Raw genomic sequence first — 18,772 nt, forward strand, 5'->3', positions numbered from 1 at the left:
TATATATATATATATATATATATATATATATATATATATATATATATATACATATAAAGACGGGAAAACAAAACCAACCTCCATCCCCCCAAGATGTGCTTTTGCTTTTTGCTTGCTGCAGCTTTCCTAGGCCTTTTAGGGGGCGAGAAAGCATGTTTAACAGAGCAAATCAAAGTGTCCGAAAGAGGATGTCTGCACCCCTCGTGTTTAAAAAAAAGATGGGTTTCGTTCCTTTTCCTTCACACATGAAAGAAGGCGCTCCAGGAGGAAAGAAACCATAATTAGGCATGAGCGAGCAAGCAGACAGACCCGGTTCCTCAGTCTTGCCCTTGCCCGCCCCCTACGCCCTGGCATCCGTCCGGGGCGCGGGCTCGACGCCGGCCCCCGCCGCAGCTGCATCGTCCGCGCGTCCACGCTCCGCCAGAATCTGGGCGGCGGCGGGCCGGCCGGGGGCGCGCTCGCACGGGAGCGCGCTCTTGCAGCGGTTTTCTTCTCCCACAATCCAGAGGTAGAGGCGCGGGAGGGCGGGGAGTCGGCGGAAGGATACTGGCGCGGAGGGAGTGGCGCGCTCGCCCGCCAGGCCGGCGGCGGGTGTGCTGCGGCACTGCGGTTCCGAGGCCGTTACCCTAGCTCCTCCAGAGGGCGGCGGAGGAGGCTGGAGCGCGGCAGCGGAGCGTCCGGGCGTCGCTGAGGCACACGGAGGCTGGCGGGGCTCCTGCAGCCGGACGGTCAGGGACACGCCTCGGAGCTCCGGGCCCCGGGCAAGGCCAGGGCGCTGAAGCGAGCGCGAGGCCGCGGAGGGATGCTGAGCGCCCGGCGAGGGGCGAGCCGCGCCTGAGGCTGTGAGGTTGCGGGCAGACGCTCCCAGCTCTCGGCGCCCGTGCCCGCTGGCGGCCGGAACGCCCAGAACCGCTCGCCCAGGTCCAGCCCGGCCCCCTCGGCCCCCACGTTGGGCTTGAGTTCTTGGCGGCCGCTGCGCTGGCCGGCTCCCCCCGGGAGCGGGGCAACCTTGACGGGCTTTTTGTCTCGTGCCCCGGCCGCTCTCCGCGTCCTCCTCCTCCAGATGCCTTTTTTCTGCCCCTCCTCACCGGGTGCAGACTGCCAGCATCGGCTGCGGCTCAGCGCGGGATTCGGGCTCGTTTTCCCGGGGGGGCTAAGGAGGGACAGTTCTTCCCCTTCTTCGATGGGATTTTCCTCTCCTGCCGGAATGAACTTTCATTGATTCCGTCTTCTACATTTACTGACCAATTCCCTGGGCGTATTTGTGGTACTTCCTCCCCCCGCCCCCTCCTGAATATATAATCTGTAAAATGGAGAACGAAATCTTTACTCCCCTTCTGGAGCAGTTCATGACCAGCCCCTTGGTCACTTGGGTAAGGAACATGTCCTTTATGGTATATTTGGCCGTGTTATTTGTGGCTGCAGAGATGGAGGTGGGCGTTCACGTCGTGATAATCCTTCTGTTCTAGGTTAAAACGTTTGGACCTCTGGCTGCAGGAAATGGGACTAACCTGGATGAGTATGTGGCTTTAGTGGATGGGGTATTCTTGAACCAGGTCATGCTCCAAATGTAAGTGTCTTCTTCTTTCTTGGTAACTTATTTTCTTTGAAACATTACATACTTTGAACTTAGATTTCAGGACTTAATTTGGTTCTTTGGCTAGAAAAAAAATCAGGTAGTTTAATTGGATCTTGGAAGGAGCGGTATTCTTATGTGCCTGCCCCATTTATCACAACCAAATAGTTATACCTGTTAAAATTAGTAAACTTTATCCGTGACTTTGCCAATTCTGTTTTGTCATTTATTGTCTTGACTGCTGAAATTCAAACTACATTGTGTCATCATCTTTGGTCATTTGGTAAAATGACGGAGATAGAGAAATCTTGTCTACCGTAGGGAAAAGACTTAACTGAAGTTATATATGTGTAAATATGTTTATTAACCTTTTTAGTATAAGAATAAATGGTTCAAAATGGAAATTGGTGAACTAATATGTTTCAGAAGTGAAAAATTCAGTTAACATTACAACTGGTCAGGAAACTTTGTAGCAAACAATTTAAATATCCAAGTTTGATTAGATGGCTTATTGTGTTATTGATGAATTATTAAATTGTTTAATATTTGGGGAGTTGTTTAAAGATATTTTGAGGTTTATAAATAACTGGAGTCTTGAGAGCTGGGTTAATTAGTTAAATCTTTTGTTTGTAATACTGAGCATCTGTTAAGTAGGAATGGTTTTTTTGAGCTAGGAATTGACTATTGAACGCATATCAGTACTTAGATGAGAGTAATACAAATGACTCCATTTTATTGTTACGGTATTGTAGTGCAGATTCATTATGAGTACTGAGGTGGTTATCAGTTGCTGAAGATTTAGACTTCTTTCCCCATCGAGTATCATTACAAGAATCTTGTACTTTTTGATTTGAAGATACTTCTTTTATATATGTGAGAAATTAATTTATCAATCCCGTTTTTTTTTTTAACTGGAAATTATTTTTCTTTTTATACTTTCTATTTTAAGAGGCTTGTGCTGGTTAGGTTTTTGTCACCTTGACACAGGGATCTTCAGGGAGAAGGAAACCCTCAGTTAGAAAATGCCTTTGCCCTTTCCACCTGCAGGCAAGTCTGTGGGGCATTTTCTTGGTTGCTTGATGTGGGAAGGCCCAACCCACTGCTGACAGTCCCGACCCTGGGCGGGTGGTCTTCGTGTGTATAAGCAAGCCAGAGGGAACTAGCTAGTAAACAGCATTTCTCTGGGCTCTCAGCTTTAGTCCTGCCAGCTCCTGCTGGGACTTTTTTTTTTTTTCCAGTGATGAACTATTACCTAGAAGTAAGAGGAAATAAACCCTTTCTTCCACAGTTGCTTTTGGTCATGTGCATATCATAGCAAAAGAAAGCAAGCTAGGGCAAGGTGAGGAGTGAAGTGCAGAAGGATTATTCCAGTGCTAACCTCTGTGCCTCAGAGGCTTGGACTGTTTTCATGTGTGTGTGACTCCATAGGAAATAGTGTTGGTTTATACCTTTTCCAAAGAAAACTTGTACACTTGGATATGTGGGTTAGCTAAAAATGTATGATTTTTCCCCCTTAGGAGGGAAAAGAGAGTGTAGACATTTTCAGGATTAGTGCATTCTTAGCAGATATTTATGGAATTACTTTTTGTTTGAAATACCTATTTCCTAAGCAAAATGATAAGATAATTTAACTACTTTTTAGGAATGAACCCCATTATAATACATACTCACAGTTTTCCCCTTATGTCTCTTTATTTGCTTAATTTTAGGCAGGAAAATTTGAATTTTGTGTACCAAATTAGGAAAATACATTACTTTTTTACCTTAATGTTTTTTTCTAAAGAATATTTCTGATTTTTTGAAGCCTGGTACTTGAGTTAAGAGTTAAAAACACATTAGCCCTGCCTTTTTCTGAAGAGACAAGAAGTGGAAGTGGGGAAGGGAAAGGGACTGGGAGGAGAGTAGAGAGGGGAAACTGCAGTTGGGATGTGATATATGAGAGAAGAATAAATACAGTTTGTTTGCTTTTTTTAACCATATTATCTGCACTTTGGGTTCACACTTTGATTTTAAAAGATATAGGAATATTTTGAAAATAGGAATGCTCCAAAAGAATAGTTACTAGGTTCTCCTCGAGCCTTGGGAGGGAGGACCAGCTGCTTTCTAAACCTCAAATGTACTTCTGTGTTTTCAGTTCCATCTCTCAGTTTCTCTAGAAGATTCTTTTAGTGTCCTAATTCTGTTCTGAATGACCTAAATGACTTAAATGAATAACTCGTTAAAATTGGGTCAACACAAATGTAGTTGGATGAATTATATACGTGGTAAAGCAACAAAATACCTAATTTTTTTTGATTGGATATTTTCTTTATTTACATTTCTTTTTTTCTTTTTCTTTTTCTTTTGGTTTTGTTTTTCGAGACAGGGTTTCTCTGTGTAGCCCTGGCTGTCCTGGAACTCACTCTGTAGACAAGGCTGGCCCTGAACTCAGAAATCCGCCTGCCTCTGCCTCCTGAGTGCTGGGATTAAAGGCGTGTGCCACCATTTCAAATGTTTTCCCCTTTCCAGGTTTTCCCCTTCGGAAACCCCCATCCCATACCCCTCCTCCTTGTCTCCAAGAGGGTGCTCCCCCACCCACCCACTTCTGTCCTCCTGCCTTGGTATTCCCCTACACTGGGGCAGTGAACACCGTCAGACCCAACAGCTTCTCCTCCCACTTATGTCCATCCTCTGCCACATATGTGGCCAGCACCATGGGTCGCTCCATGTATAGTCTTTGGTTGGTAGTCCAGTCCCTTGGAGTTCCAGGGGTTCTGGCCTGTTGACACTGTTGTTCCCTCCATGGGGCTGCACCACCCCCTCAGCTCTTTCAGTCCCTATTCCAACTCCTCCATCAGGGACACTCCCCCCCCCCCCCCCCCCCCCCGCTCAGTCCAATTGTTGACTGTGAGCTTCCACTTCTGTCTTTGTCAAGCTCTGGCACAGAGCCTCTCAGGAGACAGCCATATCAGGCTTCTATCAGCAAGTACTTCTTGGCATCCACAAAAGTGTCTACATTTGGTGACTATATATGGAATGGATCCCCAGGTGGGGCAGTCTCTGGATGGCCTTTCCTTCATTCTCTGCTCTACACATCTAGTGTAGTCCATCTGAAGGATAAGACTTTAGGGGAGAGGTATTTGTAAGGTTGGCTTAAAAGTGTCATCTGCAAAAGAGGAGTTGGCTGTATTAGGTATGTATCACTTTGTTATGTGGACTTCTTGCTAAGTGGAAGTGTGTGGTCCAGTAAGGCCAAGAGTGGAATTCAGAGCAAAAATCTTTTGCTAGCAACCAGATAAAATACTGGGTGAGATGGATGAAGGAAGGGTTCATTTAAAGGTAATTTTAGTAAGTGGATAGTTTCTGAGTGCTGTCTCCTAGGGTGATAGGATATGGTGATTTTTCAACCAGTAAAGTCCTTTACACTGAGGAGAGAAGTAGGACTTTGATACAGTGTTAGCCTAAAGAGGCAAATGATGTCTTACATGAAAGAACTTTTATAGGGCTAGGATGTGGTTAGGTAGCAGAATACTTGCCTTCCATATAAAAGCCCTGAGTTCAATTCCCCACACAGCGGGGGTGGGGGGTGAGAGTGGGGGGCTTCCTAAAATGAACTCTGTAAAAATTTATTAGAAATGACCAGAGTGAACAGGAAGAGTCATAAACAGTAGAAGAGATGAATGGGAAGGCATTTTAAACATGTGCAATAAATGAAAAGCATGAAAATGTGAATGAAAGTTAAACCAATAGATTTGAGGAAAATGGAAAAATGTGCAAGACTATTGGTGAGAAATCATAAAGGAAGTTAAAGATGAATACAAGTACAGTCAGAGCAGGCCCATTTGAAGTTTGGAAATCACATATTCACATACATATTCACATAAGAAGAGCCAGTAACCATGGTTGGTTGAGCAATAATCTTACCTGCTCAGAAACTGAAAAAACATCTGTAAAATTTATTTAGAATGGAAATATGGGATAGAAGAAAATAGATTATAGATTCTAAAATGAATAAATTCCTTTTTATATATATTTTAGTTTTGGTTATCATACATCATGGATTTCATTATATCATTTTATGCATAATAAATAAAAATCATTGTACTTTGCTCATATTTTCTTCCCCACTACACTCCGTCATCCTCATGCCTTCCCTTTTACTTTTTCTGCCAGTTAGTTCTCCAGTAACTGGATTCCTTAGGAGTAGTGTGTGGGCATTAACTGAGGAAGAAAGTTGATGACATCAGAGGGAGACTGATAGACCAGAGCAGAGCTCGGACTTTTTCCACTCATGAACTCTTTCCACTTGAGAAGTTTTTCCATGAGCTTAGCTGTATAGCGTATAAAACAGGTATACAAACTAAGCATTTAAAAAAAGAATAAGTCATTAGTTTATTTTAAAGCAATTTTTTGATAGTAATATAACTATCAGTTATTAAAAACAAAAGCAAATTCATGTACTCATGATAAAGATCTGTTTACCTTTATATAAAGATTTAAGTCTTTGCTGAATATTTGATACTGTAGGTTGTAAAACATCTTTATTTTGATAGGACCATTAGAAATTCTGATTTTTATCCCAAGTCAAAATTCATTGAATGTTTTTTTTTAAATGAAACTCAAGTTAGCAATTTTTAAAATCAAAATTCTAACACAATACAACACAGAAATGCACTAATTTGATACATTTTGAAGAATCATGGTAGGAGAATGTGAATTGTATTTGTTTTCCACGATTAAATCATCATTTGTTCATAAGAGCAGAAAACATTGTATATCCACTCAAAACACAGACATTTATAACATAAATGTTTTGTATGTGACCTCAGATGTTGTAGGCAGTGTGTTCATTGGTATTGTGTGGTGTCACGGCATACACAATGCACACTGTATATGTTATGTTTAGAATCAAGGCTGAAGTACAGTTTCATAACACAGTTCAGGTAAGAGCTGCCAGAGACATCTTGGTTTCATTACACGTCTTACTTTGAATTAAGTTTTGAATGGTCTATATTCAGAAACCTTTTACCATTGGCCAGAATTTTTTTTTGACCCTATATTTAGTTGTGTGGCTTTCATATGAGGTTGCAATTCACATTTTTAAGAAGTTAGACTTTAGAAAACATTTTGACAGTTTCTAACAAAACTAAACTTTGTCTTACCATATGAACTAGCAATCCACTTGGAATTTGTCCAAATGAGGTAAAAACTTGCATTTATATAAAAGACAGAGAAAAATATTTATAGGACCTTTATTCATAGTTTGCCCAGACTAAAAATAACTATTATATTCTTTGAAAGATACATGGATAGGCTGTCTTGTATCCATGCAATGGAATACTGCCAATGATTTGCAGACCCTGCATTCAGTTTTATGATTGAACTGTAACTCACAGTTGAAGAAGTTGGGACTAGCTGTTGCAGTAAGAATGAAGTAGGTTTTAGAAGAAACAAAATGAAAGCAAGTAGAAAATTGAAGTCAGGAGAACTTAGAGAATTTGAAATTTGAGTAATGCTTAAGGCCAAAATCAGACAGTTGCTAATAGGTATATAAGTTGAGTAGAATAGAGATAACCAAAGTCAGAAGTGTAGGCCTGCTTTTTTTTTTTTTTTGCAACTTTATTGGGTTCTTATATCTACCACCCTTCTAAACCTTATTCCACCCTGATCCCTTCCAACCCCCCAGCACTAGGTAGGAGAAAAGAGGTGAGAGGGGAAAAGAGGCATAGACCTTTTCAAACTACTTCCTGCTGATTAGGGCTATCAAGTTCCTTAGGGCAAGTCCAGTCTTCATCATCAGGATATCCAACTTCTTGTCTCTTTGCTCATGACCACTTACTTGACAGACTGTAGCAGCAGGAACCAGCATCAGCCTCCTTGGTGTGTACCTCCTGCCCATCTCAGGGCCCTACTATTTATATACCCTCTGAAAAGTTCCCATAATTCCAAATGCCATACACTGGCAGAAACTATCTGAGGCTGCTGAAACCATGTGCCCGCTAGAGCAAGATCAAATCGTAGTCACCTGCTGTGAAGCAGCCTCTTACCCCACACCTGAGATTAAAACAAAAACATATTCATATAACGTAACTGGATTTTTAAAGAAACCAAAATTTTCACTACAGAGAAGGAACTAAGCTTATTATTCTTTATGAAGCCATGATCTCTTGGTTACCACTAGATGTAGAAATGAGTATGAGTAAAAGTTAAAATGGAAAACAAAATAATAATTAGCTAATGTAACAGTGTTAGTAAATTAAATTTGTATAAAAAGAAAAGTAGTAACATAGGTTTATAAACATCTTTATGTTGAAAAATAAAAATTTGCAGAATATTTCAGTAGTGCTTCAGGGAAAAAATGTTAACATAATCTTCTAATGTGACTTAATTTCCAAATAAAGGCTAGAGAAGAAGTTGAAAGTCACTATGCTGTTGGCAACGTAACCGTTTTCCCAGCATGGACACTGCAAGACTAGGAAAGATGCTTTAGGTTTAGGTGCTGGGTCTTAGTCTTTTACTAAGACTTGGGTTGTCTTCAGAGAATGAAGGCTAAGTTATATAGAAATGCATATTTACAAAGTCTGAATTAAAGAGGATGAATAAACTGTAGTAAAATGCCAGAGTATAGATAGTGGGAATAAGATTACTGGCCCTGATTTACAAGGTAGATTTGGCTTGTGGAGTGTGTATATTCATAAAGTCAACACATGGAAGAATTTAGATTTGAATCAATCCTTGAAGGATAACTAGATTTGGATAATTATAGAAAAAGAAGGGTATTTTACACACACACATATATAAAGTTGCATAGGCAGAATAAACTAGATTATGGTAAATTTGAAAATTAGTGTAGCTTTGGTTTATATGACAATCATTTGAGAACATTTGCAGTTTCTTAATAGGAGATTAAAGTATTTTGGAAAATCATTTCAGCCTTAATTTACAAAAATAGATTAAGTGTGTAATTTAGTATATACATCTGGTATTTAGTATATAACTTTATTTAATCTAACGGAATAAATCACTATTGTTAAGTACTGAGGCTGCATCAGTAAATGGGTTTGTTTTAAGTTGTAGCAGTGCTTGAAGCTGAGGTGGGTTCAGGTAAGAGCAAGCAAGAGGGATGGTGAGTAGTGTTGTGGTGGGAGAGTCCTAGATCAGGCTGGGATTGTGACTGGAGAATGAACAAATGAAGAGCCATGGTCAGGCAATGGATAACATTCTAGATCACCCGTGTAAGTAACAGTGTGAGAGATGATGGCAAGGCCAAAGTGCACAGGTTCTTTAAAGTATGTATCTACACAGGAAAACGTTAATTTTAAATCAAGTGTTCAGTTTGCCTTTGTTTGTTATAATTTGTAACTAAGAACATTTAAGTGTGTAAAACATCAATATCCCAAGTTTTCTTTGAGAATATTTCAGTAGCTGTGTGTCATAGTCAATATTCTATTGCTGTGAACAGACACCATGACCACAGCAACTCTTAAAAAGGGAAAACATTTGATTGAGGCTTGCTTACAGTTTCAGAAAGTTAGTCAGATATCCTCATGGTGGCATGTAGGCAGATAATAGCCACTGAGAGTTCTACATCCAGATGCTGGCAGCAGGAAGAGAAGATACATTGGACCTGGCTTGACCTTTTGAAACCCAAAGCCCACGCCCATTAACACACTTTCTCCAGCAAGGCCTTAACTGTTTCCCGAAAGGCCACACTCCTAATCCCTCTCAAATAGCATCATTCCCTAATGGCCAAACATTCAAATATATGAGCCCATGGAGTCCATTCCTCATCAAACCACTACCCTGCATATTTGCACATTTTTTTAAGCTTTCCTTTCTGATAAAAGTGCATATTTCACTTTTAAATTTATTTAATAAGCAAGAACTTTAAGAATGCCCTATTACAATTATTCTTTAGGATGTTGGAATACTTGTGTATCCCATTTATATAATATAATTTATCTAGGAGACAACAGTTTTTAGGAATTAATTTGCATTTTATAAAAATTAAGATATCATTATTGTAGAGGTTATAGGGCAGCTTTGTGGAGTTAGTTTCCTCCTTTTGCTTTTACATGGGTGCTTGGCATTGAACTCAGATTGTCAGGCTTGTGTTGTTGGCCAGCAAGCATTTCTGATGAGCCATCTTGCAAACTCAGTTCATATTTTAAGTTTGTAACTAGTGATCTTTGTGCTGTACTTTTAGATAATTGTGAAAATTCAAAGTTGTATCTATGCTAAGAGCTGTATTTCAGAGTTAGGGCAGTACTGATTGCAGTAAATTTTACTATATTGAAAGATTCAATCACTCTGTTTTATAATTATTCTGTAAATGGTATGTTGTATACTTTATTGGTTGTTGTTTTCAGAGAAAGTCTCACTGTGGAGCCCTGGCTGGTCTGGATCTCACTCTGTAGCCCTGGCTGTCTTCAAACTCATAGACATCTGCCTGCTTCAGTCTCTTAGGATTTACATATATACCTCCATACCTAGCCCATAATTATTTTTTGAGTTATATTCTGGAAGAAGATTCTGGTAGTTAACCAGAGGGTTGTTTTGTTTTTCTGCAATAGAGAAATTTGTTTCCATACTGAACATTAAAACTTTCAAAAAGCTGGGTGTGATGGTATATGCCTGTAATATCTATTAGAGTGTCTTATTCTTTTTTGTATGTGTGGTTTTGAGGCAGGGTCTTACACTGAGGTCTAGATGGTCCCAGATACTGGGATTTACTGGCATGAGCTATCACACCTGATCTTTTAAAAAGATATAGCCCAGGCTGTCCTCCAACTCATGATTTTCTTGCCTGTCTCCAGTAGTTTGCTTACTATCATAGCCAGCACATTCAAAACAAAACAAAAGGGGGTTTGTTGTAGTGACAATTTTGGAGTTTTGGTTTCTTTGAAAAACACTGAAAGATGGGACTGTTTTCATTTTAATCCAGGTATGAGATATGGGTTGCTTCAGAGTGTCCACAGCAGCTGACTCGTGCTCTAGCAGGGGCAGAATGTTGCCAGCTGCGAGTAGTTTCTTCAGTTGTGTGGCATTTGGAATTCTGGGAACTTTTCAGAGGGGATATAAACACTAGAGCCCCAAGAGATGGAGTAGGTTGTTGTTGGTTGCTGTAGGTTTTGTTGATTGCTGTTGGTCATGGTTTGTTAAACAGTTGTGTGCAAAGAAGAAACAAGAAGAAATTGGATACCCTGAGGGCAAAGATCATACTTGCCCCAAGGACTCAATGCCCCTAGTCAGCAGGAAATAGTCTAATGATAATGTCTCCCCTCCCCCTTATCCTTTTTATCTCCTGTCTAGTGTTAGGGGGTTGAAAGGGTGGAAAAGGGGTGGAGAAGGGTGGAAGAAAAAAGAACACACAAAGCAGCCAAAAGCTGATTGCAGTCTTTATCTGTGTCTGTGGATGCTCTCAGAGAACAAAAAATGATTTGGATTTTTGTGATGACTTACAGTGTGTAGTCAACTAACCCAACAATGGACAGCTGTGAATGGGAAGTGAAAGAGCCTAGTAGTTGCTCAGTCCCACGAGGCTAGTTGTTTCATCTGGTCTTCTGTAGAAGTAGGTTCTAACAGATGTGCTGGCAAGTGCAAGTGGTCAGAGAAGAGTGAATCTTCCTTCTTCCAATGTCCTTATGAAGGCCTCCAGCAAAAGAAGGTGTGACCCAGATTAAAGGTGTGTACCACCACGCCTGGTTCTAAAACTTGCTTTGTCCCAGGCTGACCTTAAACTCAGAGATCTGCTTGTCTCAGTCTGTGCACTACCTTGTCTGGGCCTAAGAGTTTCATGGCCACTATACCCCAAGATCTCCTTGTCAAGATCCAGGTCAGAAAGCACTGATCATAAAATAAAGGTTGGACTAGGTATGTGAGTTCAAAACACTTGAGACACCATGTGTACAAATATATGCACACATAGGTAAAAATTGTGGGTGAAGCTGTTGTCACCTTGACATGATCAAGGAATTATAGCACATTGTGATTATGTTTGTTAGATTCTTCACCTTATGTACTTGTTAAAATTTCTTTCACATAAAAATAATGAAGCAGTAAAAGTTACTTTTTAGAGTTCAAGCTTGTCTTTTGTTTGAGAGAGATTCTTGCTTTACAGCCCAGGCTGTCTTGGAACTCACTGTGTAGCCCAAGCTGACCTTAACTTTATGGTAATCCTCCTCTTTCCGTTTCTTAAAATGCTGAGAGTACATGTGTAAGCTGCTGTGCCTGGCCAAGCTTGTCTAATTAAAATAGATATTTTTAAAGATTTATTTTTATTCTGTGTGTGGTGGGTGTTTTTGTGTACATGGTGTGTGTGTGTGTTGCCCACAACAGTTAGAACAAGGTGTCTGGTTCCCTGGAGCTGAAGTGGCAGGCAGTTGTGAGCTACTGTGAGGGTATTTCACATCCTTTGAAGGAACAGTCAGTACTCACAACCATTGAACTATCTCTCTAGCCCCTAATTAATGTATGATATGTTTTTTAATGAAAACTATCTACAAAATACTTATATTACATAGTGAAGTATTGTTATCTCTAGGAAATACTTCATGAAATTTTGAATTGCAAACTGAACAAGTCCATATTTTGTGGAACAGTAATTTTTGCTTGAAAGAACAACTGATGGGTTGTGATTATGTGGGACAGACATATATTCCTAAATGCCTTAAACCAAGCTTGTCATTTTAAGGAGAAGAACTAATTGTATTTGTTGCTAAGATGAGGTTTGAGTTATAGAAAACATTGGCATCTCTATATGTCAATGTTAAAGACTTATTTGTTTGTTTACTTATTTATTTTTATGTTTCCTGAGTGTTTTGCCTCTATGTGTGCATGTGTAACATGTGTCTGATCAAAAGAAGTTGAATTCCCTGTAACTGGGGTTAATGGATTTTTGTAAGCTACCATGTATATGCTGAAAAGTGATCTTGGGTCCTCTTCAAGAACAAATATGTGAATTTTTAAAAGGTTTCTATTAAAATGTCTCACCATTTGTGCATCTCTAGATAGCACAGATTTGCCAAAATGATTTTCCTGTCTTAGCCTCCTCGGGCTAGGATTACAAGTGTGTCCCACTAGGCCCAGTTGGTATATTTAAAATCACCTGAGCTATAAGAAACCCACATATATACATGCACATACCACGCTAGATAGACAAGTGGCATTTGTTTTTCCTTTCTTTTCCTCCTTCCTCCTTCCTTCTACCCTTCCCTCCTCTGTTCTTTCCTCACTACTTTTACCCCTCTTTCCTTGCCTGTATTGATCCAGTGCATGGCATTGGACCAATAGGTTTTCATTTCAATGTAAGAAGACTTAAGTTTCATTATCCTTATTACAACTAAACTGGTAAGACAGTACTTCTTTTTGGATTTTGGGAGTATCCAATAATAATGTCAATAACAGTTTGAAAGCCTATAATATAACAGCATCCTTTTTCTGGGTGTCTATTTGCATGAAGATAGATCTTCTTTTTACACTTCAAGCAAAACAATGTATCAACACATTGAATACAGAAACAGATACAAGAATCTAGCTGTCTTCCATCAAGGCAAACTCTGAAGACATTTACAGAGATATACAGACTTGTCACCTTCTACTAATCGTATTTTTGTTTTAGAAAAACTAGTTATCAAGGGGGATAACATTTGAAATGTAAATTAAAAAATATCTAATTAAAAAAAGAAAATTGAAAAATACACCATCTGCAAAAGCAAAAAAAAAGAAAAAAAGAAAAAAAGAAAAAGTAGTTATAAATAGTATCATTAGTAATTGTGTTACAGTAAGTGCTGTTTTAGGTGAATTGATAGTTTTAAAAATGAAAGCATAATATTAGATATATAAATTAGTTATTTCAAATGTTTCATAATTAAATGTAAATATATGTATTTATAAAATGTAAAATTATCACAATAATGGAAAACAAAAATTGTAATCAAGTAATTTTAAGCTAAAGTGGCAGGATCAGAAATATGCACACATGTTGCTAAGTACTGATGGCTAAGCACCAAAGTTTAAGTACAAACACAGAACAGATGGACGGAGAGGAGACAGGCTTGGAGTCTGGGTAGAAGAGCATAACACCATTAGAACTATCAGATTTCTGTTTTCCATAGTTAATAGCCAATGAATAAATAAAGACATAATTCTGGTTTGTACCAGCACAGATTTTAAACTATTCATGTCACAAATTTGCCAACTTTTTCTTTATATTTTTAATAATAAAATTTATGTATGCAGTGGTAAGGTAACATATTTACCTACCTGAATATTCTTTAATTGGAGCTAATGCAACATGTTGTAAGTAGGTCATTTACAAATAGTTTATTTGAGGCTCTTTTTTACTGGTAAATTGTTTTAACCTCTTACTAGACAGATTTGATCTGTATTGCTAGGCTATTTGCAACCAAAATACTCTTTCTCTTCTTGTGAGAAGAACTGGTTGATTTGTGATTATGCTGGTTTGGAAATAGCTGTGTTTGATTAGAAAGGTACTTGGTTTTGCTCCACATGCATAATGTTTAGTAGCTAATCTTTTTTAAAATGCTTTTCCAAAGATACAAAAGGATCCTTCTAAAAATTTTTATGATTGTTCTAAAATAGTCTTTTTTACATTTGGATTATTAAAGGCAGACTGTTTAGAATACTTTATGGGCTATATTGTTTTCTTTTAAAAAATTCTAGAGTATTTTTAAGAATATTTTACTGAGATTTATATATGTGTATATATATATATATATATATATTTATTTACACACACATACATACACATAATGTATATGTTTAAATGACAAACTGTACAGAGGAACAGGCATATTTATGTCTATTTAAGATACATTTAAGATACATTCTTTACAGGTTAATTTATTAATGTCTTGCGACTAAATTCCTAAGGTCAATAATCATAAGGCATAGTATAGTTTCATTAAATATGCACTTCAAATATATATCAGACAAAATTACTTGTATTTGCCCCTAGAGATAAATAAAATGGATAAGATTAATAAAGCAAAAAAGACTTTTTGGTTGCTTTTCAGTCTTTTAAAAATATTTTTACCTGGTTAAAGGTCTGTAGTGAAGACCGACCAGTGCACCTCCTTGCATCTCAGCTCAGTTCTCCAGCAAAAAAAGTTGTAGCTTTTTTTGTAAACAGTATTTTTTCTGTTACTAAACACACACAGATGTACACACACTCATCATGTACCATTTATAGACTTATTTTTATAGTAATAGATAATACATTTGTATTTCTGCTTACTCTGCCCTTCTAACATGGTTATCACAAGTCAATAATCATTATCTACATTATATTACTACACAATGTTTCATACACACCTGGGTATTCTTTTCCTGAAGTTACTGAAATCAATATTTTTTGTGTGATTCTCTGTAAATTCATCCTTTAATAGTAAAATATTTTTCATGGTTGTAGAATTTGATATTCTTGTAGGTTGTTTTCCCCAAGAGCAATGTCTATCACATAAAGATCACATCCTTGGATGGAAGGTTGTTTTCCCTGGCCCTAACATATGGCAGTATAACATGAAATTAGGCATTCATCACATCAGAAACCTGAGCCTTATAATTGAAAGTTTATTGTTCTTTCTACTCATGCCTAGAGGGCTATCCTATATTCCAAGTCCAGAAAATTTGATTTTAGAGCTGTGATATAATCCACTTTTTCTAACTAAGAAGGAACCTCTTAGTTCTATTTTCACAATAAAAAAGCATTCAGTTAGATACAGGATAGACTGGAAACTAAAACTGCTTGGGGTTCGGCGTGCCTAGGTTCTTGTTTATTCAAACAGTTCTACTTTCTTTTAGACTCTAAACAAGTTTTCTAGATGATAGAAATTTCCTCAGATCTCATGTGTGTACTTAAAAGATTTGTAGGTACAAAGCAGTTTTGATAAAACAAAATATTTTTTCCCGTTTCTTGAAGACCCCTGCTAAATATAAAGGTTAATTTTAAGTATTAAAGTACTTTCCCCTCATTCTTCCCCCCTCTTTTTTTCATTTTCTAGCTTAAGTTGTTTTCATTTTCCCTCTCGTTTCTAAAGTAACTTATATCTCATATCATTAATATATAAAAGTATTGGGCATGGCGAGACTCTGAGCACTCAGGAGGCTGCTATGGGAGGATTAGGGCTGCACAATGAGATCCGCTGTCACAAAGTCAACTCCTCTTTTGTATATCTAGAATTATCTTGATTGTTAAAAACAGTTTTGCTCAGAAGCTAATTTAAAAAAAAAAACCAATAACCTTAAAACCTTAAAGTTGTGTTTAATGTAAGTTCTTAAAAAGTTTTCCTCAGGGCTGGAGAGATGGCTCAGTGGTTAAGAACACTGACTGTTCTTCTGAAGGTCCTGAGTTCAGATCCCAGCAACCACATGGTGGCTCACAACCATCCTTAATGAAATCTGATGCCCTCTTCTGGTGTGTCTGAAGACAGCTACAGTATAGTTACATATAATAATAAATAAATCTTAAAAAAAAAAAAAAAAAAAACTTAAAAAAAAAAAAAAAAAAAGGTGAGGCCCCTTGGTCTTGCAAACTTTATATGCCCCAGTACTGGGGAATGTCAGGGCCAAGAAGTGGGAGTGGGTGGGTAGGGGAGCATGGACGGGGGAGGGTATAGGGAACTTTCAGGATAGCATTTGAAATGTAAATGAAGAAAATATCTAATAATAATAAAAAAAAAAGTTTTGGTCAAACCAAAACTGAAGGTGTGAATAGGTGCAAATTCTTAGAAGAGCAAAAGAATTTTGTATAAAGAGCCAGGCATATTAAAGAGGAAGTTTCAAACTTTGAGATGTGGGTAAATGCTATACTATAATGTATACGGGATTATATGCTAAGTATGTACGTTTATTTTACCATCTGTCTGTTTTCAGTGGTAATATTGACTTTATTGTTAGATTTAAGTGCCTATATTCATAATAAAGCACCACTGAGGTGAACTGGCAGGAAAAGCAAGTGCTTGACAAGTGCTTACTGTGAAACAGAATTGGAAGATCTCAAATAACACAATAGACAGGGATTTATTATTCACTTGGGCTTTATAGATAACACTGATGGAGCCTTCCTATTGGCCTGTTGTTTTCCTAAATGATCTTGTAAAAGACAAAACAAAGAGAATAAACGAACTTAGTAGATCTAAGCAGATTATAAGTTTGGAATTCAGCTTTCTGATTTATATTATATCTAGGTATCAATAAAATAGTTTCTAGTTTTAAACAATGCCAGTGTATAAATACAAACATATAAGAAATGTATAAAGGGCTCCAAATATATAATACAAATTTATATGAAAGATAGAAGGTAGCTAAAGAGCTATGGTATTTACTAAATGCTTATGATTTCACGTAAAATTTGTGTGTGTGTTTACCATCGGTATATCTAAACATTTTGTTACCAGGTTTGTTTCCTATTTAAAAACATACTTTTATACACTAAGTAATATGACCAGTATAGAAAGTATTTAAGGATTCTTTTTCTATCTTTTCTTTTTTAACTCACTGACTGAAAATGTTTTGGAGCTGAACACACAGAACAAGATTCCCCTCCAAATTTCTATGATTTTTACCAGTGACTTTCTGGTCATGTTTCTGTTTGTATTTGTTTGCTATGATATGTAATCTGACTTTTATGACAAAGCACCATTATTTTTTATAAACAACTAGTTCTTATTGTTATTTTTACTTCAGAGACTTAACAGCTCTTCTACTTAAATTCTTGTTTGCCTTGGGCTGTTTGACTATTCATTCTTTCCTCTGTAGTAAGCGTGAATCAGGCACAGTTAAGGCTTAGCCTGTCTTAGCACTATTCAGTATTTCCTTTGCAGATGCCATAACTGTGGTTTAGGAATCTTGTTATTCAGTGGAATAACTGTCTTTAACAATTACTTCGTGTGAGACAAAAACTTGAGGGGGAGTGACTGTTTCAGGCTGCCAAGTAGATTAAAGAACGGCAAATTAACAGTTGGTAATAAAAAAGCAACTATTGAAAAAAAGATTAAAAAGAAAACCCTATGTGGGGTGTGTGTGTGTATATGTGTGTGTGTGTGCGTGTGCATGCGTGCGTGCGTGGTGGTGCACACTTTTAATCCTAGCACTTGTGAGACAGAGGCAGGCAGATCTGAGTTTGAGGCCATCCTGGTCTACAAAGCTAGTTCCAACAGACAAAGCCTGTCTCAAGAAAACCAAACAAACAAAAATTAAACCCTGTGTGTCATCAGTGATTATTTATTTTTATTTATCTCATAATATTTGTGTCTGGAATTATGCTATCTCCTAAAAATAAAAGGTTAATAAGATACTTTGCTTCTGTCAAGAAGCTTTCCAGTTAAATGAGGGACCAAGAGTCAGAACAACATAGGATAAAATTATGTTTCAAATCAGGCAATAATTATTATACTATATATTAGACCTGAGAGAATGTATATTCTTGAGATTTTGAGGATGTGTTTTAGGAAATGTAACACTATAACTCTTCATATTAACATATAGGAATTGGAGAAGGCCCTGACAAAGAGAAGTCCTGGTTAAATGTGTGTTATTGGTAAGAGTTGGCCATGCCAAGAACCCTAGAGCCTCAGACCCATGGAGAAATGGCAGCACCTCTGATCTAAGTGTGGATGTTGACAGTGTATACAGAAAATGTCTTCCCTGGTTTTCTTCCCTTGGATGACTATGCCCTGAAGACTGTTTTCCTAAGAGCAGCTAAACCCCGCCTTCTTGTTTATCTGTATGTAATAACTCTACCTTCTTGTTCTGCTGTATGCAATAACCCTACTTCTGTAATAAACTCCATCTGAGATGGAGTGCTGACGTTTCTCCAGTGGAGGACCCAAAGAACCAGGTCTCTGTCTTTTACTCATTCTATTGTTGACCCTCCCCCAACACTCCTAGTTAGATCAATCCTGGCAGCCATGCCGAACATGGCAATAACACACAAAAATGAGAAGGATCAGACTAGATTTCAAAAATAGACCTACATGTGGGAGTTGGATATATCACTAATTAATAAATGGTCTTGAGGTAATTGGCTATCAATATAGAAAAGCTACAAATTTTCTTTAGGAACCTTTAAGAAGATTGACTAGTAGACAATGCTTAAGAATCAATTTAGCTGGATTGCTAAAGAACATTACACAAAATTTGATTGTGTGTGTGTATATATATATATATATATATATATATATATATATATATATA

At 37.8% G+C, this 18,772-nt stretch overlaps 1 protein-coding gene across 5 annotated transcripts in view; it reads left to right on the plus strand.

Annotated features, from left to right (window-relative positions):
* The first annotated feature begins 592 nt into the window (after window positions 1–592).
* Ccdc88a (coiled-coil domain containing 88A) overlaps window positions 593–18,772 on the plus strand; it is a 137,153-nt gene continuing 118,973 nt past the window's right edge. For all 5 annotated transcript variants that reach the window (XM_021176112.2, XM_021176113.2, XM_021176110.2 and 2 more), the window contains exons 1-2: window positions 593–1,373; window positions 1,470–1,570. In XM_021176112.2, the coding sequence (XP_021031771.1) occupies window positions 1,311–1,373; window positions 1,470–1,570 (164 nt within the window). In that variant the 5' untranslated portion in view covers window positions 593–1,310. The remainder of the gene's footprint in view (window positions 1,374–1,469; window positions 1,571–18,772) is intronic.

The sequence above is a fragment of the Mus caroli genome, chromosome 11 (assembly GCF_900094665.2).
Source record: "Mus caroli chromosome 11, CAROLI_EIJ_v1.1, whole genome shotgun sequence".
NCBI lineage: Eukaryota > Metazoa > Chordata > Mammalia > Rodentia > Muridae > Mus > Mus caroli.